This window comes from Solanum dulcamara, chromosome 11, assembly GCF_947179165.1.
Source record: "Solanum dulcamara chromosome 11, daSolDulc1.2, whole genome shotgun sequence".
Lineage (NCBI taxonomy): Eukaryota > Viridiplantae > Streptophyta > Magnoliopsida > Solanales > Solanaceae > Solanum > Solanum dulcamara.
This window is the reverse complement of record NC_077247.1, coordinates 44,733,926-44,757,967: the sequence shown is the minus strand read 5'-3', so window position 1 is coordinate 44,757,967 and position 24,042 is coordinate 44,733,926. Positions and strand designations below refer to the sequence as shown.

General features: G+C 32.0%; 2 protein-coding genes across 7 annotated transcripts; one reads left to right on the top strand and one right to left on the bottom strand.

Annotated features, from left to right (window-relative positions):
* Positions 1-3,327: 3,327 nt before the first annotated feature.
* LOC129873594 (transcription factor bHLH144) lies at positions 3,328-6,970 on the bottom strand. Its single transcript, XM_055948719.1, has 4 exons — positions 6,772-6,970; positions 5,955-6,092; positions 5,419-5,594; positions 3,328-4,815 (listed from the first exon to the last, which is right to left on the bottom strand). The coding sequence occupies exon 4, from the start codon at positions 4,461-4,463 to the stop codon at positions 3,729-3,731; it is 735 nt and encodes a 244-aa protein (XP_055804694.1). The 5' UTR covers positions 4,464-4,815; positions 5,419-5,594; positions 5,955-6,092; positions 6,772-6,970; the 3' UTR covers positions 3,328-3,728.
* A 9,461-nt stretch (positions 6,971-16,431) lies between these two features.
* Positions 16,432-23,857, top strand: LOC129873361 (uncharacterized). Of its 6 annotated transcripts, none has more exons than XM_055948444.1 (7): positions 16,432-16,608; positions 17,746-17,843; positions 20,525-20,689; positions 20,784-21,008; positions 21,104-21,214; positions 21,937-21,998; positions 23,156-23,857. In XM_055948444.1, the coding sequence occupies exons 3-6, from the start codon at positions 20,564-20,566 to the stop codon at positions 21,982-21,984; spliced, it is 510 nt and encodes a 169-aa protein (XP_055804419.1). In that variant the 5' UTR covers positions 16,432-16,608; positions 17,746-17,843; positions 20,525-20,563; the 3' UTR covers positions 21,985-21,998; positions 23,156-23,857. The 6 variants fall into 6 exon arrangements, 5 of the variants coding, with proteins under 5 accessions (XP_055804419.1, XP_055804418.1, XP_055804417.1 ...); XM_055948443.1 differs by lacking the exon at positions 17,746-17,843 and adding an exon at positions 20,206-20,319 and having other exon boundaries at positions 16,433-16,608; XM_055948442.1 differs by lacking the exon at positions 17,746-17,843 and adding an exon at positions 20,201-20,319 and having other exon boundaries at positions 16,433-16,608.
* Positions 23,858-24,042: the final 185 nt, after the last annotated feature.

Here is a 24,042-nt window from a genome sequence, read left to right as displayed (position 1 = left end):
ACTTTGTAATCCTTTGAAATTTTGTGAGTTGTTTCACAATTTTATCCTTTGATTTGTTTACATCATGTATGTGCTTATGTAAAGGTGATCAAGTGTACTTACTGTGGATCCACCTTGCTTTCAAACTTTTCATATCAGAAAATTTGTGAATACCCTTAAAATTAAAGTATTTTTTACTAAAAGTTTGTTTTGAAATTTACCTTCTACGTAACAGTTAGAACCAACAAAATTATCATTTTTTTTCCTTCATGAAGTTACTACTATTTAAATCGACTCTCATTAGCTTAATAGTTTTTTTTGTTAAAAAAAACTTTATTTGAACTAGTTTTTTAGGTGAAATTTAATCTGTTATTTTCACTTTCAGGTTTTGATGAATTAACAAACTATAGGATCTGATACACCGATCTGATTCCATGAGCAAATTGTATTTCAGACAAATGGGGACACCATCTGCTACGGTTGGTAGGAACAGTAGAGGCGGCAGACCTAACAGTCAATCAGACGAAACCTAGGATGGGTATGTCCAACGTTAATACTCAAATCTTGGACAACAAATATTTGGCTTTTTCGCACATCAAGAATAAACAATCAAAAGCTATTGTTTTCTCTCAAGAAAGAATAACTTCACCAAGGCAACAAGGGACCTGATAGAGTCGTTCAAGAAATGTCTTTCTTTGTTGCTTTGTTGTAATGTTGTGTCTTATGTTTTAATATTGATCAGTTCCTATCATATAAAGGAATATTGATTATTTTTCTTTGTATTGTGTCACATTGAGTTCATGGCTAGAGGTAGCTTCGAAGTGGTTATTAAAGTCTATGTCAACTAGAGTTAGTTGGTATAGTGGGCAATAGAGATATTGCTTAGGCTCAAGTCTTGTAATAGGATTGTTACAAGAGTGAAGGAGCTAAGAGTTTAAAGTCTAAATTACAAGAGTCTATAAGACTAACCTTTGCTCTTTGCCTTTAGTGAAGTTGGTTGACTATAAGCTAGACCCTATAGGACAGGTTGCCTTTAGTATTTATATTTCTGTTAAGGGACCTGGTCCATTGACACTGTGATGGACTCGCATAAGCTATCATAATCCGATGAAGTATCATAAACTAAAGTAAAGAGTGCTCTAGTTGAATCGGGCGCCTAAATGACATATTTTTCAACCCATCGCACCAAAAGAGCGTATACTGAGCCAAAAACATGTACCATTGTTTGCCCGACCTTCAAATATTTACGTCTCGTCCATTCCTTCCGTTTGTTAATTGAATGATAAAAATAAAATTATAAAAAATTGGAGGGTTCACCCAAAGGCCAGCGAACCCAATTTCAAATTTTATTTTTGATTTTTGCTTCGCTGTATGGGCAAACTGTCCCTTTATCCCGTTCAATTTATTTGATACTACCATAAAAGTTATCAAAAAATAGCATATAATACTTTATCGCCACAATTAGTCTGCAAAGCAATTCAAAGATATGAACTTTCAAATTATTTTCGATATCTACATTCATAAGGAATGATATATCACAAAGGCAATATAACAGTTGACTTGCTACATCTATGAATGTATTAATAAAAAAAAAAAAGATAAGAGAATAATTATGGCATGACAATTATGAATACACTTGGTGGTACTTGATGGTGGTGTTGTCACACTACTTGTCTAGGAAAGTGTTTTTCACGGTTAAAAAAAATAAAATTTGTTTGACAAAAGAACTTATTTTAGACACCAGATCCACCAACTTCAGAATTATCATCTCAGAAACCTTGGATAACATACTTGCATTTAGGGGTGTACATGGACCGGGTTGGTTCGGATTTTTTATAAACCAAACCAAACCATTTGTGTCGGGTTATTAAATCTATAAACCAAACCAAACCAATAAAAGTCGGGTTTTTTGATATCAATTTTTCTCGGGTTTTTCGGGTTTTTTCGGGTTTTTCGGTTTTTTCGGGTTTTTTCGGGTTTCTCGGGTTTTCATAGTATCTAGTAAAAAGCACAGAGCAGTACTTCTTAAAAAGAGTTCTAGTACAAAATATCAACGTATAAGATGGATGCAGAACACTGTTTGAAGTTTTAACTTTATAATATAATTTTATAAGATGAGCTTTTTTTGTATATTATTTAAATGAGCTTCTCAAATCTAAATCTAAATGTAAGAAAGAAAACAAAAATTATGAAAAAGTTTTAAAAAATATTTATAAATTACATTTTAATAAATATTTTTATGTATAACATAATTTAAAAGTAGTATATCTATAATCGGGTTGGTTTAGGTTCGGTTTGACTTTTTTTAGTTAAAACCAAACCAACCCTATAATGGTCGGTTTTTTTTTCCAAACACCAAACCAAGTCAAACCAAACCACTAGTCGGGTTTTTTTTCCGGTTTGGTTCGGTTTGTCGGTTTGGTGCGGTTTATCGATTTGCCCTGTACAGCCCTACTTGCATTGGAGGAAAGTATTTGGTTGTCAAATAAAGAGGCAGTTCACCCATAGTCAGGTGAAGCAAAACATATAAATTAATAACAAGGACAAAATAGACACAAAATGATCAATTGTCTTTTGATTTTCAAAATTGAACAAGTGAAGATGGACGAACAAGTAAATATTTAGAAGTGGGTTTCAAATCAGAAACTTTGTAAAATAAGAGCATTTCATTCTAAAAAGAGAAGGCAATAAAAATTTGAAAAAGATAAAACTGTCATAAGACAAAATAATCTTGGAATAAATTTTTAGTAACCCTCAATTGTTTGTTTGGTTATAAAGTGTGGAATAACTTATATCAGAATTAATAATTATGACTGGAATAAGTTATCATTTCCCTTGAGTGGTATAGTAATCCCGAGATAACTTATCCCGAAATAAAATAGTTAAATGACAAAAATATCCCTTTAAATATTTTTTATACATCACTTTTCACATTCATAAAGGATATTTTTGGAAACAAATAATTTATTCTTAAAATTTATATAATGCATATTATTTGGAATGCAACAAACCAAACACTCAATAAAAAATAATCTCATCACAACTTCTCTCATCATAACTAATCTCATCATAACTTATTCCGTTATAATTAATCCTATCATAACTTGTATTCAAACCAAAGAACCAGCGTAATCATATCATCCAAATTTTTAGGCCAAAGCAAATCTAAAGTAGTAAACTAAAGTGGTGAACTTTACAGTAACACCACTAGCAAAGTGGAGCAACAGAAAGAGCATAGACAAGATCACACACCACAACTCATAATCCCAATGTCTCATGATTCCCAACAGACAAAAAAGTAACTAAAGATCACAGCATGCAAAGATTAAAATAAAAGGACACTCAAGATTCGACCATAACACGCTTGCATAAAGTGTAATCATCAAGCCATTATCCATTAAACAAATCATTTCTCTTAAACCATCAAAGTCATAGTAGAACAATAACAAATAGCAGCTCCAATAGGTGAAAGTGTCACATATTGGAGAATTATTCAAATACCATAATAAAGTTTGAAACTAATGGAAACATATTATAAACTAGAAAGAGAAATTAGATATAGCAGCTAGCTACTAAAGCAGACTCAGGACAAAGGACCATATTCTATGTTACGTTACCCCCTCCAGAGCATCAACTCAGCAATAGGGTGTATGTGACGAACGCGTAAGAAGTAACATATGACTAGGTTCATAATCACTTCAACTGAGACGGTGATAAAGGAAGCGAAGTTGCCCATACCACACAGGAGATCAAGCAAATGTCTTCAAATTTTCAACTCCAAGCTTCTGCACTTCCACCTTAAGTGACTTGAGGTATCTGACAGCTTCATCAAGAACGGTGACAGTATTCATCCTGCTGGCACCAGGGACAATTCCCTTTAATGCCTTGACCATCTTCTTAAGTTTCCGGCGCTTTCTCTCACTGCAATTGCTAGTACTACTCCCAGAGGACTTCCTGAAAGAAGAGGTCCTGCTCTTTTTGGATTGACAATCATAGTTTGAGTATGATTCAGGGGAACTGCATCCATAGTTTGCATCGGTGCGTGCGGTGCTCACCTCTTCTTCATCATATTCCTCATGTTCTTCCTCTTCCAGGCTGAGCAATGCATTTATGTCATCTGAATCCTCCTTCAAATATGAAGAAACTTCTGTATTCTCATTGTTTGCAATTTTTCTCTCCATGCCGTCTTGGAAGAAAGTTGAATTATAATTCAAATCAGGATATGGAAACTTGGAAGCCATGGCAGGGTGGTACATGATCTGGCTACGGTAATCAGTCTGATCAAAGATGATGAAATTCTTGGGACATGCCTCAGAGGACTGAAATTCGAAACCATGAAAGGGCACAGAAGATTTGAAACCAGTAGGAAGTGCCATTGTACCAAAGACTGGTGGAGCAGGAATATCGAATATATTACCACCAACAGCTTGGTCTTCCAGAGAGACAAAAGGCTTTTGAGGGGAAAATTGATAGTTACTCTGCATGAGTAACTAAGTCAAAAGAACCAATAAACTGGACTAGAAATGTGTTTTCCACTTGGAAATTTTTAAATAAGAAAATAGCTAAAGAGTTACGAAAGGCAGAGACAAAACAGAGTAACGTTCAAGGTGTATTAGTTGTAGTAAAAAAGCACTGACAATTCCAATCAATAATAACCACACTCAGTGCTTAATGAGGTCATTCTGATTTCCTATACACTGAAAGAGAACCAACAAATCCCAACTTCCACAGGCTTTGCTGAATAAAAGCAACAAGAAGCAAGCAATCCCAACCTCCCCAAGCTATTGCTTGACCAGACTACGTTACGGGTTTAAGCAACTGGCGGAAGTACTCAGCCTGTAATTTAACAAAAACCAAGGAAACATATCATTGGGTTGTCAGAAATTTAGAACAAATATGAGACAAAATAAAATAATACAAGGAAACTATCTGCCTAGAAGATAATCCAACAATTTTCCTTTTCTTGAGGTTGAATGGAGTCACCATACACAACTTGGTAGGATGAGCATATATAGATTATAGAAGGGATACAAAAGTTATATCTCAACACAGACGCAGTCATTTGTATGGATCTCAAGATGCCAATGGAAACTATAGCAGTATACTACATTGTGGATATACAATATTCTGTACTCAACCTCAGAGATGAAGAAAATACTGATAGAAAGAGGCAGTAGTGTTAACATTTTCATAAAGGTTTAAGCTAAGTCTTCATAAAGACTGTGAGTAGAAGATCATGCACCCGGCACAGAATACCAGTCAGAACATAAACAGAAAACTGAAACATAAAAAAGAATCCTCCCATATGACATTCAATTAAGTTCTAGTTGATTGGTTTCAATTTCCTTCTAACAGTACGAGTTTAGTTGGATACCAGTGCAGGAGAGTGAATACCAATTTAATCAAAAAGACAGGAGTAAAAGTTAAAAGAACAATTACCTGACAAACTAGCATCAATTGGTAATAAGCAACACTCCCCACATGCATTTTAATCTCACCGGCTTCTTTGACTGCTCTGTATCTCTTCAAGGTAATCGCAATGTACATTCTCACCCTCCAAATGGACTTTAGTTTCAAGAAATATCAAAAGACAGAAAATAAAGTGATCTCGCAATCTGTCATACCAAACAACCAAAAATGAGTTAAAACATTAAGGAACATCAATTAAAGCACAGCTTATTTCTCAAGTGAGTAATGCAAACCTCTGAAAAGTTAATGAGTTCATCACCTGATTAACACTAAGAATTACAACTTTAATTTCCAATTCTCTATTGTCAAACCAACTAAAATATTCTTCTTCTACATATTTTGTGGCGTTAGTCAGTTTTTTTTTATCTCTTGGGCAGTACTGTTCTGTTCAGTAAATTCTCAGCATTAATACTTCATCCGCAATATTTACACATTGACAAATAAAATCTTAGGGCTTACATGAAGAGACAGATAAGAGATATAGTAAATAAAAGAGGCTATCTCACCAAGTAAAATGGGTTACAGAATCACGCGAAAGAAGACCACAAAGCGCACACACTTCACACAATAACTCAGAGAAGAAAATGCCCACGGCATGTTGATTGGTCCAGTGCAGTATATTATATAGTCTTCAATCCAAGCCACTGTCAAAATAGAAAGCATAGCTCCAACTATCAAAATAAGCACACAAATAGCTCATCTTTAACCATATATATGAATCAAAAATCAAAACTATACAAGAAAGAGAATCACCTCAAAATATGCTACTAACATTCTAGAAGTCAATAGAAATCAACTGAAACTTACAAAGCTTCCTTCAAGAAGAAGCTAATCTTCTCTAAACTAAGGCTAGCATAAAATTCCTTAATACCAATAAGTTGACTTCAATGAGACTCTCACTGAAAAAGCAAAGAAAACAAAACCCAAGCCTTGTACTCTAAATCCCAGCAAATTAAAATTGATGCAAAAGTTGAGGAAAGAAGATCACCCCTCTGTGAAATACACAAAGATCCACTCACATCAATACACTTCACAAGGATGATCCAACACAACCATAAGATCAATTCAATACAAGAAACCATGTTGAATCTGAAAACCTCAAAAAGTAACCTTTTTTCCCCCTTTCTTCACAGACCCAACAAGTAGGTTAACCATAAAAAATTAGACCAAGAACACAAATACCCACATCAAGTAGATAAAAGCCCGAAATCAGAAACAACACAATCTACATCAACCCAAGAAAACAAAAAAAGGGGGCAAACTCATTAAACCCTTGAAAGATTAAAACAATAAATCTTTAAAAAGAATGAATTTTGAACATACCCAAATGAAGAGAAGAAGATTAAAAAGATCTTTGTTGTTTCTTCACTAGATTTTCTGGAAGAAAAGTTCTAGAGAGGGAGGAGGTGAGTGTCAGACAGAGTGAAGCAAATGTTGAAGAAGAGGCTCGTGGTTTGTTATTGGGATATGCAAGTGAAGAAGGGGTCAGGTGAAGGGGGTAGAGGGGGTGTATAGGGAGGGGACTACTAGTAGTAGTTAGGGCCTTAGGGGTAGAGACAGGAAAGAGTCAAAGGCGGAAACTTTGAGCCGTTAGATTGAAGAGAGAGAAAAGTTTTCCGTATAATGCGGGTGAGTTGGTGACCGTTGGATAAGATTAGAAGAGCACGCGTGAAAGGTAAAGTGGGCCTCACGAGGTTTGACAAAAATGCCGCATCTCACCATATCCTTATTTTATATTTTATGCTTCTGTTTATTTTTACTTTTTATATTTGAATTTGTCACACGCTTTAAGATATGCTCCCTTTATTTCTCTAGTCCTTAATATTTGTAATTTTATAAAATTAATACATAAATAATATTTTTTTTTATTTTATTCTTTGAGTTATTAGCTTTGAAAATATATATTTGACCAACATAAAAAAATTAAGTAAATAATTCATATTCATTGATCAAATTAATTAATCAAAATAAATTACTTCCTCCATTTCATATTAAGTGAATTTTGAGAAATTTTTTATTGTTCAAAATAATTAAACTGTTCAAAGTTCAAACTAGATGTTTGAAACTTTTTTCATATTTGCCCTTTCATTTATTGAAGTTTTATATTTTTTAGAAAATAAATCATATTACTTGCAAAGTTATATTTATGATTTTACAAATGACAGTAGTGAAAAGAATGGTTCAAATTATGTTCTTGAATGTTTTTCTTAATATGTGTGCATTGTCTCACAAATTCATTTAATATGGAATGGAGAGAGTAATTTATGTTCATTGATTGAAAACTTAATTTCAAAAAATATTAAATAAGAGTAAAATAATAAATTTACTTAGTTTTTTAATGCACGTGAAATCTATAATGATAACATATAAATAGGTATGGGGAAGTAATGATTATTTTATTATAGTATCATTGAAAATTATTTGAAAATTAATTAAATAATTAATGCTAATAAATATGCAAAAATAAAAATATTTTAATATATTAAAAATAATAAATAAATGTGAAAATCTATTTTTTAAATAGTAGATAAATAAAAGGCAGAATAGATCATGACCCTCCTAAATTTGTTGACTTTTATTTGGTGTACACCTAAACTTCGTATTAACTTAATTACCCCCCTCAACTTGGTAACTTGATAGTCGCGGCCCTCCTAAATGTTGGCAATTCATGAATGTGTAATACACGCGCTGTCATATGAATTTTTTTGTCCATATGGCTTTTTTAAAAATAAAATATATATTTTTACCTTTTTAAGTTCATTAATTATTTGATCATCTTTTCAAGGCTATTTTTGTATTAAAAAATTAAAACAATGATATCTTGACTATATTTTTTATTTGGCTAAATTAATAATATTTTAATCAAGATCAAGAAAAAAAGAAATACACAGTTCGAAAGAATAATGGTTGTATCAAAAGAAGAACTAAAAAAAATTTCAACAAAATATTTTATTTATTTGGCCCAAAAAAGGAACAATGCACAATTGTGATAAATAAGCTTTGCATGAAGGAAATACGCAAAAAAAAAAATCTAGAAAATATCTAATTGAATTTCTTTATTTTGGCTAAACCTTTATTTAATATGGATAAAATAAATAAAGTTCCAACTAAATTTTGTAAATTTGGGTCTTGAAAAATAAAAGAATATATATCAACAAATAATCATTGTATCTGAAAAAGAATTAAAATACATTCAGAATAAAATATGCAATGTATATTAAGAAAAAGTATAGAGAAATACGATTGAAACAAATAAATCACTATATTGATTATGTGGCATTTCATAGGTGAAAATATCACTTGGAAGTTGGTTTTTTCGATTTTTCTTTCCTCTCACGCGATTAAAAGAGAGTGCATTCATGCTCTTTACCACATTAGCATTCAGGGAGGCCGCAACTAGCAAATTACCAACTTAAGAGGGTAATTAAGCCAACACAAAATTTAGGTATACGCCAAATAAAAATCGACAAATTTAGAAATTCTGATTTATTCTGCCTAAATAAAAATAAACAAAGTATATAATATTCTAATTTTAAACTTAACTTAATTAGCTATTGAGAATGGTGAAACAAGAGTCAAGACTAGTGGAGCTTTTTATATTATTTCAATAATTTAATTACCTATTGATCTACTAAATTTTTTATTTGAAAAAGTTACCCAACCAAGTTTCTACTGTGAATGAATTATTTTTTCAAATTTCATTGACATTTTACACCTAACGATTTGCATCTTTGGTCTTTTTCATATATAGAGCTTTCAACCAACAAAGAAGAACGTCTTTTTCCTATCTTTTTTTTTTTTTTTTGGTTTCAAGTTTTTACTCATTGCTTTTTGAGAATAAGAAAAGGGAAGGGAAAGTGAGAACATGTTATTCACAAGATGAAAAAGTGAAGATGGAGATGAAAATAGTTCTTTTTGTACCTGTTATCTTTTTTTGGATGATTTTTTTTCTAACGAATCACTTTTTTTATTTTCAAATATGATTAATAATCTAATCAAAATCGTATATTATATTTGATTTAATTTTAAAAATCAATTAAACTAATTAAATTTTGATATTAACCAATAAATAATCTATCAAATCGATCCATAAACACTCTGTATGTTAGTATGGGTTTTGATTTATAAAGTGAGCCAAAGTCCACTACACTTCCCAATATATGATTATATTTTTAAGATGTAACCTTTGCAGTGGAAAGAACAATAAATATGTGTAAAATACTATAAAAGTCTATAAGCAGAAATCGAGATTAAGAACTTGTGTGATGCCAACCAATGTTTCGTTGAATATTCGTAACACTTTAATGAATCGTTATGGACAAATTGGGATAAAAATTTACTACTTATCTTATTCCTCATTTGGTTATTAATCTTAAAGAAAACTTATCTCAAAATTAGTAATTACTATCACATAAGTTATTTATATCAAATGGTGGAATAATAATATCGAAATTAGTTATTGAAGGATAAAAACTTCTGAGATTCCTCAAATCTTTTTTTATACTAAATAAGGGGAGGATATTTTCGTAAACAAACAACTTCTTAAAAATTATGCAATGCATATTTCTTTTAATATAACAAATCAAGTAATCAATTAAAAAATATACCAAGATAACTAATCTCAACATATAACCTGTAAGCTTCAAACCAAACGATCCCTTATTTTCTTGCCTTAATATATGGTTTTCGTTAATAGGGTGTATTATATACTCTCGTTTACGTTCTTTCATTAATGCTTAGGGATACACTACTAAGCTTTATCCTAGTAGAACATGAAAATTGTGCAAGACAATGCATGGAAATTGTAAAGAATTTTCCACTGCATGATCGATCGAAGTTGGTGTGGGCGTAACAACCATTTCTTCCATCTTATTTTGACAGTCGTTTTAAATATCTTTACTTTTATTAATAAAAATAATAAATACAAATTATAGTTACTAAGTTATTTCTATTTATTAAATGTTTTTTTTTTAAAAAAAGGAGCAGTATTAAAAATAATTACTTCTTTGATGTACTAAAAGTCTAAAAGTATAGTTTGGAAAACACTACCAACTTTAATCTTGGATTTCTAAAGTGACAAATTTTTTTGAGCTAAAGCAACAGTTAAAATGTGACATAGGGAGTAGTTAATTTCCTGATCTTCATTTTCTTTTATTTTTTCCTATATAGATAAAGATTTTCAATAGTTCTATAGATTGTTTGCTTTGCTAATTCAATAGGAGATAATAATTATAATTAAGATTAAGCAAGCTATCATGCGGACAAAACATTCTACTGCAAGACATTATAGAAGATGACGTTAACATTGGTGTTGTAAGAAAGAAGATTTAGACTCTTTAATGATCCTTAACAAGTAATTAAAATTATCCAATGAGTTAATATCCCACGCTTGAATAAGATACAATGAAGAATGAACAACAGGTATGCAACTTGTACTACACATTTGACAACTAACAAACATTAATTCTGTGATCATTATTGTAACTAGTTTTTGTTATTTTACAAGTACTTAACATATAACTAATCATTTAATCATCCCACGCCAACCTATAGAATCAATATTATGATATATGAGTTGTACTTTGCAAATGACATGTAGAAGAAATTAAAGTTTCTTAAGATCATATATAGTCACTCTTTATTTGTTTAAGGTTAGTTTGTCCAATCATGTCTATGTCAACCTAGTCAAAACTAAGTAACATATGATAGCAAGATGGTTTAGTTTCAACTTTCAGATAACATATATATATATATATATATATATATGCATTATTGTCACCAATTCTTTTCTCATATTTAGAATTTCATATAGTTGGTCTTTTTCTTAATCCCACTTGTTGAATTTTCTATGCTCATTAATGGAGTTTTTGGCTAAAAACATCCCTTAACTATGTGACAAACTTAAGGTACATCCCTGTGTTATAAAAGTGAACAAAAAATATTTCTTATTTATGTCAAAAATTACAATATTCATCCTTCTGTTAGTTTCTTGGCAAAAACTAACGGCTATGGTCATTTTTCTTCCTCCCTCTTCCCGCTCTATTCCCTGTACCTTTCCTCCTCAACCTTGTAATTGGCACGTGACGGCTTTTATGCATCAGTGATCAATACAGAAATCCGACGAGTGAATATGGGCTAAACCCGTCTGGATCAAGTAGCAAAGGCCAACAGACAACAGAAATTGGAAACGGGTCGGATGAAGAAAGACAACAGAGGATTCAACGGAAGTAAAGGCTTTAATGGAAATTCTTAGTACAAGAAACTCCATTTCTGTATAATCTTTCAACCTAACTCTTTATGATATGAATGCTTCAACAATTGCATAAAATATATGATTTACTTGGTCAATATACAATTTTTTTTCTTTTTAAATAAGTTTTCCATTGTATTTATTATTGTCAGTTCTTTTATTTCAATGCTTCAATTGTAGCTTTGATTGTTTTCTTCATTTCTATCAAGACTTATTCCTTGATATATTTTTTTCCTTTTTTGGCTTAAGTGTGCATTTGGCTAATTGGATTTGAATTAATTGATTGGTAGATGACAAAACTAAGCAAGTTGTATATAGTATTTTATGTTGTTTATTTAACTTTGAATTTTTTTTTTATTGAATCCTAGTTGTCAGGCCAAACTGTTGACTTTTAGACCATAGCAGTTAGTTTTTGCCAAGAAACTAACGGAAGGATGAATATTGCAATTTTTGACATAGGTAAGGGATGTTTTTTGTTCACTTTTATAACACAAGAATATACTTTAAGTTTGTCCCATAGTTAAGGGATGTTTTTAGCCAAAAACTTCTCATTAATGCTTCATCATGTTATATATTACTTGTAGTACGTGATATGAAATTAAATTTAAAAGTTATACGTGTAATGTGTATATCTCTCCGTGTGAATGTATCATTTAGAATTTGTATGCGATATTGTTATTGTCGCTACATATATTAATTAATTTAAAACGATTTGTTGATAAACATGACGTGAAAGTGAGGTTTGAAAGAGCAAAGGATTAGAATGAATACCTAGACGACTCCAGAGAAGAAGAAGGACAGTAATTGATCAAATATTTTGATGAATTTCTAACTTCGAAGATGTTTTCTAGGAGAAACGATTATTGTATATCTCACTTGAAAATTTTGTAGGTGAGAGGATATATATAGAATATATGTTTCATTGGTTAACAAAATCTTAATTAATCATAATTAGTGATCACTTGATTAGCATCCATAAGAAAGTGTCTAGCATGCATATATACAATAAAACCTTGATGTTGAAAGATCAGAGGGCCACAATTTATCCTTTTTCAGATAGTAGCAAGCATTTTTCAAAAGTCTATTAACCAACAAGTTTTAAATTGTCAACATTTAATGGAGAGAGAGAGAGAGAGAAGACTACCATGGTTATATTCTTTGTTGGCTCAAACTTAAATATTTGAGTCCAAAAAAATAATCTCTTTTTTCCCCTTTCATTTTCAAAGGTTGTCTTTTGTTTTCAATAAGGCTTTCATAGCTTTGAATTTTGTGCATAAGCATGCAATTTTTAGACAGCAGCACGCCAATTTGCCAACCTTGCTATTGTCATTATCTTTGTTGTCATTAGACCATTCACGCTTTCAAAAGTGCTTGCAGTGTCTATCTCTCGTTGACGTCGTCCATACTTTGATTTATTTATTTTACATTTCTGTGGAACTTTTATCGAGTAAATTTACATCTGCTTATATATAAACAATTGACCTTTTATATGCATGATTTTTAGGCAAGGGGCAGGGTTCATTAGAACCCTCAAGATTCGTCCCTATTTAACCCCCTACGATCTTTTTACTAACTTATATATATATATATAGTTATAGTTATAGTTATAGAGATAGTAGCAGCTATATTTATCTAATTTGACACATCTCGAGAGGCCAAATGAAGCATTATAAATGTCAGCTTAGAATTCATTGTAAAAGAAAAAAAAGGTGTGTGAACAAAATGAATTTGACGTGGTCTACTTTTTGCTAGGGATAAGGTAAAAAGAGTCATGAATAAATGTTGTGCAATGAGCTATGAGCTAAGCTAGCATGCTTTACCATTTAATAAATATACTAATATTATTGACTTCTTGAAGGAAAAATAATGACACGTTCATTAATCATCTCATAGCGGTTCAGAAGAAAATAATCTTATTTGTTTAAAACTTTGGTAGGAAAAAGAAGAAAATAGCTTTAATGAATTAAATTTGAGTAGCTGTTTATAGAGAAAATGTTTACAGTACAAATTAAATATACATGTCCCATGGAAATGTTTTATCTTGGAAAATCGTTTTTTGGATTATTTTATAGTGTTTGATTGGTTATAAAAATAAATAACATGTGCTAATCATACAAGGGGTAAGATATGGATTTTGACAATGTTTAGTGATTTTTAGAGATTAGTGTCAAAAACATACCTAAACTATTCATTTTTTTTGAGTTTCATATCTAAACTATTAGGAGTGTGAGTTTCATACCTAAACTATCACTTCTCAATTTAAGAAACACACCTCTGTGTGTAATACACTCTCTCTACTTTCTCTATTTTTTGAATATTTTTTATCACATGACTAAAATATTCTATATTGATAAAAACTAAATAAACTATTAATATTAGTTAAAAGTTAAAACTAAAGTATTTCTATCCCCCAAAAAAGAAATTATTTTTTTAAAAAGTTATTTTTCTCACTCATGTGTATGTATCTAACACAAAACAAAAAAAAAAATTGGAAGCGGAGGATTATGTGTGGTGGGGTTAGAATTATTTTTTTAAAATATATAAAATAATATCTAAATTATTATTTGAAGGCGGAGGGGAAAGATGTAGTAAGAATTTTTTAAAAAAACTTTTATAAAAGAAATTTAGAAAAGAAAAATAAAACAAAAAAATTTGGGCGGGGGAGGGGGGGAGTATGGTGAGAAATGGTGGAGTGGGGTGGTAAAAATATTTTATATTTTATTTTATATATTTTTTTGAGGGTGGGATAGTAATGCTTTAATATTTAATTTTAACTAATTCTAAGAATTTATTTAATTTTTATCTAGGTGGAATATTTTATCTATGTGGAGTGTGATGTGACAAATTTTTTAAAATAAAAGAGAGAGTGTAGACATACCATGGTGAGAGTGAAATAAAAGAGAGAGACGTGTTTCTTAAACCAAGAAGTGATAGTTTAGGTATGAAACTCACATTCTTAATAGTTTAAATATAAAACTAAAAAAAAAAGCTTATAGCTTAGATGTGTTTTTGACATTATCTCATGATTTTAAAAAAAATGTATTTTAAAGGTTGACAATTTTTGAAGTATTCATTGAAACAAGTAATGCGTGTGATAAAATTAAATTAAAACATTTATAAAATGTGATTTTTTTTTCCACAAGGAGAAATAATTTTTGCAGACAAATGGCATCTCATCTTTTCTTGAAAAGTATTTTATTTGAGAAAAAACTTCTGTAACCACATGTAGGAAAATATTTTCCATTGAGTTAATTTAATTCTGTGAATAGTTATTCAAATTTTAAAAATTAGCTATTAAAATTACTTCTAGAACAACAAAATCAATCTAACTATTACGACTATTTTTTTCTCAAAAAAGATATTAAAATCACTTTTGCTTCCATTTTTTTCTTTAGGATAGTTTTAAATATATACAATAAAATAATTAGTTTACAACAAACATAATTATGCTTTTATTTACATAAAAATAATCAAAAATCATAGAAAGTATACACTTGCTATACATTGTGATACATTCAAAAAGATGAATATAGATTATTTATACATGAGCTATACACTGACTATACATTATAATACTCTCAAAAAATTAAATATAACTTAACTATACATGAGTTATACACTGACCATGCATGAAGTATACACTGACTCAATTCCGGCCAACTCAAAATCTCTTCTAAACAATCCCAAATTTTAGATATGAAATCATGTCAATATTTTGAGTCTTTTGATATATAATTCGTTTAAAACGATTTATGTCTGTGATATGTCGAATTCTAAGGAAAAGGGGGAAGCAACGAAGAAGAATAAAAAGGAGGGAGCAAGAGGGAGGAGGAGGAGGAGGAGGAGGAGGGAGGAAAAAGAGAAGAGAAAAGTTGTGTCTGACCATAATTATATTTGTATATATTTGTTCTTCTTCATATTTTTCTTTTAATATATTTGTCTCTGTCATTTAAATTTAGGCACATATTTGTTCTTGAACTGTCAAGTCTCGTATCCCCACTTTTATTACCCTACGTGGCACCTATGTGAATATATATATTTATTTCACATAAAATTTCCTCATAATATAATTGTTATACCCAATTCAATATTATACCCTCCCAATTAAATCCATAAAACCCAATATTAAACCCTAATCCAATACTATATCCACCCATTTAACGCATCAAACCCAACTCCTAATATTTATTTCATTGTCACTTTCCCAGAGAAAATGACATTCTTTAACCAAAAAAGCAGAAGCTAGCGTTTATGAGGCTTAACCGATCAAGGGTAGGCGCCTCATAGGATAATAAAAGTGGAAATATGAGGCTTAACCGTTCAAGAGCAAATATGTGTTTAAAGTTGATTGATAAGACTAAATATATCCAAAAAAAAATATGACGAAAGACGAATATAACTTTTTTTTAAAAGTATAGGGACAAATATGATCCTTTTTTATAAATAATATGGTCGACCGAAGTTTTTTCCTAATTTGTATAAGCTGAATTTAATAGATGTTCAGTACAATATTTATCTCTTTTTCTTTCTTTTTGGGAATGGGTTGATTATGTGTTGGGTGGGTCATGCAATATGGTCCACGTTAGCTATTATAGATTTCCATATATATTAAAAGTGCACTAATTTTAAATATTGAGGACTATTTAGTGTTTTAATGTATATTTCAAGACTATTTTGAGTTGATGCTCAAACTTAAGGGACTGTTTTGAGCTTTTTCTCATTTCTCTACTCACCGGAGAATGCAAAATTAGACCTTCACTTCACCGCTAAACACCATTTGGGTCATCTAAATCAAATCGCGATTGATAACAGGGGGCCGTGTTCGCCGTCGAGTAGAGGTTCGAGTTATTGTGTGAAGTGTGTGCGCTTGGTGGTATTCTTTCGCGTGATTCTGTAACCCATTTTTCTTGGTGAGAAAGCCTCTTTAATTTCCTAAATCTCTATCTGTTTCTTCATGTAAGCCCTAAGATTTCATTTGTCAGTCTGTAAATAATGTGGATGAACAGCCTGTGAGAATTAATGTTATTGTGAAAACTTCTTTGTTATCTACTACATCTTTTGGTTTGGCTGACTGTAATAGTGGATCATTTTATTGTTCCTAAACTGCATATCACAGTAAATTGCAAAGGATAAACAAGACTCAGTGACTACTTCCTGAGCACTTTCAATGGCTTTTTTTTTGATAAACCAGTATGCTAAGAAGAGTTAGTTCTATATTTTTAGTAGATTGATTCACAGAGAGATCTTGCATCATTGTGATTTGTGGCATTGAATTCCTCTCGCTCACCGCTTTATGCCCATGTTTTTCCCATTACGTATGCCAGATTCCTCTGATTGCTAAATTTGTCCAAATCTTTCACATGACATACTCTTGCAATCGTTCTCTGTGAAGTACTAAAGGGTTTATAATATTTATCATCATGGACATATTGACCGCAATCTTAAACTAAGTTTGATTCTTAGTTAAATTCATTACAAGTTCTTTTTGTTGCACCGTTCAGCTTTCTAAGCATTTGATGAGATCAGTTAGAGGCATTATGAGGCTTCAGTGTTGCAAGTATAACACTGGTGAAATTCCATACATTGTCTATTTTGTGACTTCTCTCGAGATTTGCTTTATTAGTCATGATCTAATTTCTTGGAAGCGGTCAAAAGTATATTGTATTTAATGCCATTTTAAGATCTCTTTGGAATTCACACATGGAATGAATTCATTCCTCAGGATAGCTTTCTACTACATCTAACATAGGTATGAAAGAGTCTGACAATGTTAACAAGGAAACATTTTCCGTTCTTAATTGTTATGTAATACTTGCATGGAGTACCATGGACAGAAAAGAATATTACTATGAGAAGTTGGGTAGGTGAAGCTCACTTTCATGTTTTCAGAGATATTGCATCCAAAATTAAGATATGAACAGCTACACATGATAGTACCTGAGGACATCGTGCAGTTATATGGATATTCTTTCGATTAATTTACTTTTTATTCACATGATCTGTTATCTAAAGGAAGTTTTTCATTGATCAATTTACTATTTTTCCAGTTATTTTCAACAGTTTTAATTATCGGTTGTTCGCCATAATTGTCCAACAACTTTCTCATGGTCATGTTCCTTTCTAATCAACATATGCTCTGGTGAAGGTAGGTACCTTGATAAGGATAGTTACCGCTTACTGCATTGTATTTCTTGTAGAGCCACTTAAATCATATTTGCATAAATATTTCATACTTATCACATGTTGCTAATAACATTACAAAATGCAACTGCCAACCTTGATTATGAGAGGAGCAAAGGTATTTGTTCTCTTAAGGTATTATTTGAATACTAATTACCTGACTCTTAAATGATAATGTTGTTGGTATTATTGTTTGCAGTGCTCTTACGTACAACTTGCTTTATATTGAATCAAGTTTTAATTCTGTCACTTCTGGATTTTCAACTTTGGAATGAGAGTTGAATTAGTTCGCGAATGCTATTTTATGGTTCGCCTACTAGAGATATTCTACGTTCAACTCTTTAGAGTTGCTTTCTGATTTTCTTGTCTAATGCTAATATAGGAGAGTTGAAACTCTCTAGACTGGCTGCAACCGTTACAATATGCTAATTTGTTTTTTTACCTATTATAATAGTTCATGATAGAACCTCAACGTCATCTTTAATGTTCTTTTTTTTAGATGAAGTAATTGATTTCATTCATGGCATCAAGAAGATTCAAAGTAGTTACAAAAGAGTGAGCACTAGCTAGTACACTATCATAGAGCAAACAAAATCTAAAAAGCTATCACGGGAATCCATTGGGGACAAAAAATGACCAACTATATAAAAACAAAAGGCATTTAGCTTTGGGCATAGATTGGCTAGTTGAGAGGCCATCAAAACATCTTCTATTTCTTTCATTCCAGATAGTCCAAAAGATGGAAGCTGGTATCATCTTCCAAATCTTTTTGATGGTGCTGTCAACTTTCCAGTGGCTCCAGCATTCAAAAACTTCCCTGATTGTGTTATGCATTACCCATCTTAGGCCAAAAAGGGAGAGGAACATGTGCCATAAGTCTGCAGCAGCTGGACACTGCAGAAACAGATGGCTATGAGTTTCTGCTTCTCTGTTGCACATGTGGCATCTATTCACTATCTGAAGCTTCCTCCTTTTAAGGTTGTCCTGTGTTAGAGTTGCTTCATGCATTGCTGTCCAGGTAAAACAAACAATTTGGGTGGAAGTTTGACCTTCCAGATTAGCTTCCAAGGCCAGTTGTCAGTGATAGCATTTAGGTTCATTGCTAGCTTGTAGGCTGCCTTCACTATAAACTTGCCTCCATCAGTATGCCCCCATCTGAACTGGTCTGGTGCAATGTCATTTCCTATGAACCCATTGAGAGCTTGTAACAGTTTGAGAAAATCCTCTATTTCCCAATCTTGCAAGTTCCTTCTGAAAGTTAGATTCCAAAAATCTCTCTGTCTGTAATGTTGCACTGTTGCATCTGGCTCCTAGGCTATTTGAAACAAAGCAGGGAAATCACCCTTTAGAGTGGTGTTCCCAGCCATCTGTCCTTCCAAAACTCGACATGCTGACAGTTTCCAACAATCAAATGATGATTTCGTGAGAATTCATCCCAAAGCCTGCTTATGCACTTCCAAACTCCTACTCCATGTGGGTCAATTAATTGTTTAGTACTCCAGTGGTCTTGGCTTCCATGCTTTGCCCAAACCACTTCCTTCCAATGACTTTGGTCTTCCTGTGTATATCTCCACAACCATTTCATTAGCAGACATTTATTGTGCTTGGCCAGATCCTTGATGCTCAAGCCCACCTTGGTGCTTTGGCAACATCACCTTATCCCATTTGACTAAATGGAATTTGTGCTCAGTACTATTCCCTTCCCACAAAAAGGTCCTCCTGATTTGATCCAGTTTCTCCAAAGTCTTGCTTGGTAGGGGAAATAGTGACATGGAGTAGGTTGGAATGCTGCCAAGCACACTGTTTATTAAGGTTAACCTGCCAAGTGCCACCCATTGTATGAATATTGACTTTTTAATATACAAATTAATAGAAATATTTTAAATATCTCTCATGACCGTGCGAAGCGCTTTCCATTTCACTAGTATTTTATAATTTAAGAAAATACCTTTGACCACGAGAGCCCTAATTATACTCCTTTCGCTTCCTTTCTTCCTCCCTTGCGCAGGACGTATGGAGTTCTTAATAGAAATCATCCTTAATGTTCCCAACTTTAATTGAAAACATTCTTAACTTTCCCAAATTAGCCAAAAGTTAAAATTTCCATTCTCCTACAAAGTCTACATATCTATACTAATAACTCAGATCTTTGATTCATCTCTACCTGGTTTACTATGTTTTTCCTCTTATCAATTTTGTATTCAAGTTTGAATCTTGTTGATTTATTGTTATTCAGAGTTGGTTTAACAGTTGAGTTTTGGGTCTTGTTGCTCAGACAGTCACTGATTGTACACTTACTAATCTAAGTTTGTTTTGCTTCAGAGTAGAATATGAATTGTCATCATATAGGGATTCATCGGAGCCTCATTGCATTATAGGAACTGGAATTTCGTATTTGGGGTAAAACAAGAAAACTTAAGGCGTGTTTGGCCATGAAAATTGTGAGTTTGAAAAAAAAATAGTTCTTTTTTCAAAGTGAAAAATGATATTTGAAACTTGGATTTGTGTTTGGTCGCTGTGAATACAAATTGGGAGTTGTTTTTGAATTTTGTGTAATTTGGAGTAAAAAAAATGAAAACAGCTTAGATATTCCTTATTATGACTGCTGCTTTTTCCTTGTGTTTTACAAACCCTTCTTAAATCCAGAGGAAGAGAAATCAGGGTTGAGATGCAGATTGACTGAAAATGGGTCTGGGAAATCTGAAGCAATTGACGCCTTATATCAAAGAAGCATTTCAGCAAACACTACTCGTGGCCAAATTCCTCTGTGGTATTCATGTCACCAACAGCTACATCTGCACCTTTGCACTCGTACGTTAGCATAACCAGTAGTACTATTTTCTTGGTTTACTACTTCATGCTTTGGACCGATTTAAATGTTAACTCTATTTTATATTTTGGGCAGACTCAAGGTCCAAGCATGCTTCCAACGTTTAATCTAACCGGTGATCTCGTTTTGGCTGAAAGGCTCTCCACTCGGTTTGAGAAAATGCAACGGGGCGATGTGGTGCTAGTGCGTAGCCCTGAGAACCCGAGAAAGATTGTGATAAAGAGACTCATGGGTATGGGTGGTGATACTGTTAGATATGTTGTGGATCATGCAACTAATGGAATAGAAGCTACTGTTGTGGTAATTAAGAATTGATCAAAATCCTTCATTTACAACTGATTAATGTCGTTTCTCCACTTTTGCTTCTTAGTTTAATATGCTTTGAATGTGAACAGGTACCAGATGGACATGTTTGGATTGAAGGGGATAACAAATTTCATACCAATGATTCAAGGAAATTTGGACCTGTTCCTTATGGACTTGTACAGGGCAGAGTCTTTTGGATTGTAAGTGATTCTTCTCTATTTAAATTTTTAGCTAATTTGCCAAATTGCTATGACTTGATTATATTTTGGAAGGACTTTTTACTTAATTTCTTGGAAGTTTTTCAAAGGTAAGTTTCATGCCATCATATTGCTGTCCTTATGCATGCCATTGGATGATTATGTGTAAGACAACTTTTGAAAGTTTATTATAAAATTTGGTTGAGTTTGAATTGGTAAGTCAGATTTTTATTTTTTATTGTTTGACAAGGTTAAAAGAATAGCTAAGTCTACCATAGGACTTGCCAGAAGAAACCTGCGAGAGGAATCATGTCAAGTTTGTGCAGAAGCAGCATTTTTTCAGAGGATTATGTTGTGTTAAATAGTGTTTGTGCTGATTCTATTAGTACTGTTAGCTACAATTTGGTTAGTTAGGGCTAAGTTCTACATATATGCATAAGCACACCAAAGCTTGTGAACATGTTTAATACTTCAAGTTCTTGTAGACTAGTTGATACTTGTAAAATTCATCCGATATGTTTTATGTTTCAGACTTGAATCTATAAACCAACAGATATGTCACTAGCTATTTTTGGAGTGTCATATTGCATTAGTAAACTAGGAATGTTATAAAACATGTAACTTTTTTTTATCATTTTTCCATATTTTAAGTACATGTTTGTGCAGCATTCTATCTTTAATTTTGCTGTGTTGTAGAATTCTAAAATTTCTGATATTGTGATTAGGTATGGCCTCCTGAAGATTTTGGATCAGTAGGAAGAGAAGTACAGTAATTCAACCTTTCAAGGTACACTTGTTCAGAATTTCATGTTTAAAATGTTTTTGCTAATTAGGAGCTTGGATAATTTGTTATGGGCTTGTGCCATTGATTCACAATATTGTCCTCTTTTCACTTTGATATTTGTCTTGATTTTGTCATAGATTGGATTCCTGTGTTCTTTGATTGCACCACCACTTCTATCATTTGTCATTATTCAAAAGATCTTCTCTCTAGTCAAAGGAATTACACTTTTTTCCTCCTCTAGCCATTTTTAACCATTGATACTAATTGGCAGTATTGTCATCAAATTTATCTGTGGAATTTAATGCAATAAAAGAAGCATCATTCCTTACTAAGAAAAAACTCGTGTAAATTCTACTCTACTAATTTTAACAGGTTAAGTTTGGTGATATGGGATGATTTTTATTTTTTGTTAATTTTGTTTAGGGATTACATTGGGTATGTTGTTGTTGTTTAGGAATGAATTTAGAGAATTAAACAATTTCTTGTTCTATATTTGTTTTCTTTATTTTTCCAAATTAGTCTTAGTGAACTATTTCAGCTACTTTCAATGTTCTCAAGAACTTATGATGAAGTTATGTGAACTTTATATGTATTGAACTTCATGTTCTCACTTAATTAGAGGTAGCAAAATGTTTAGGAATCAAATATTGTGTTTAGGTTTACTCCTTGTGTTTTTCTTTTTAAATGTTTTCCATTTTCTCCCGGCTAATTCAAATTTCTTCCTAGTGGTTTGCTTGTAGAAAATTTGCACATTTTCAAACTAAGCTTCTTGTTTGCGTCATGTTTTATCTAGTGTATTTCGTCCAAATGCTAATTGTATAAAGGATGAAGCTTCTTTTTGGTTGACTGGAAAGATGTGTGCTTGGTAATGTATGACAAGATTATGCCTCGCAATAATGTATCTTCTGCATAATATCCTGATTTTTGTTATATTGTGTTCTATAAGAATTGTATAATGCTGGCATGTGATGAATTTAAATGGAGAAACCTGATAGGTGAGAATTTATATAGCCGACCCCAACTTTTATAGGAAGGCATATATGTGTTGTTGCTTTCCAGAACAATGGATTTGTTATATGGCATACAATTTTGTTGGACCTTGTGATAACCTGTTTTCCTTGTTGGAAATTGAAACCTGTTAATGGACTTTACCTTGGCAGATTCGGAGTATGCTTGTAGAGTACTCTTACAAGCAGGGATGTTAAACAATTTACTGAAGATGGCAATTTGTGTTGCTGTACTACTAGGTTCAAGGTTGAAGACAGGATGCCAGAACTGTTAAATATATTTGTCTAATGCATTTCTCATGCTCCAAAGGGTGCACGGTTTGCATCATTTATTCTTGAAGTGTCACTACTATAATGCATTAGCAAGATTCTAGTCCAATTGGAACCACATACAAAACAATACTTGCCCAAATGATCTTTCCATATTTTTCTTGTGCCCAAAAATTGTTTCAACTTCTTTAACATGTGAAAGCTTCTTTCTATTACTTAATGATCACTTTATCGTTGTTCTTCTATTAAAATAGTCCTTTGGGACTTATGGACCTAAGGATTCACGAGGTGATCATTTCTCATCTAACTTTTTAAGCCTTTGCAGTTGGAGTTACCCGATATCCGTTTCTGCTGGGAAATTACATGTACCTGCTGGACTAGTTAAGGCACAGGCAAGCTTGCCCATAAAGAATACAGCAGTACTATTTTTCTTGTTAAGTAACTGCAGCCTCTATCCAAAAGTTGGGAATTGACTGTATAATTCACACTGCACTATTCAGTTCGTTTCATTTAGACACTTGCATTAATGTAATAATGGGTCTTCCAAAAGCTTATTGTAAATGCAATGTATATTCTATCCTCCAATTATCAACCTCCTCTAGTGTAAATTTACACCATGACAATTCATTTGCTATGGGGTCGCCTATATAACTAATCAAATGTTCTTTGCAGACTTTAAAAATTAAATAAATTGAAATCAATCTTTTTTATAATAAAATAAAGTAGAAACATTGGTACTAACCATCCAAATTGCAAAATTTACTCTACTA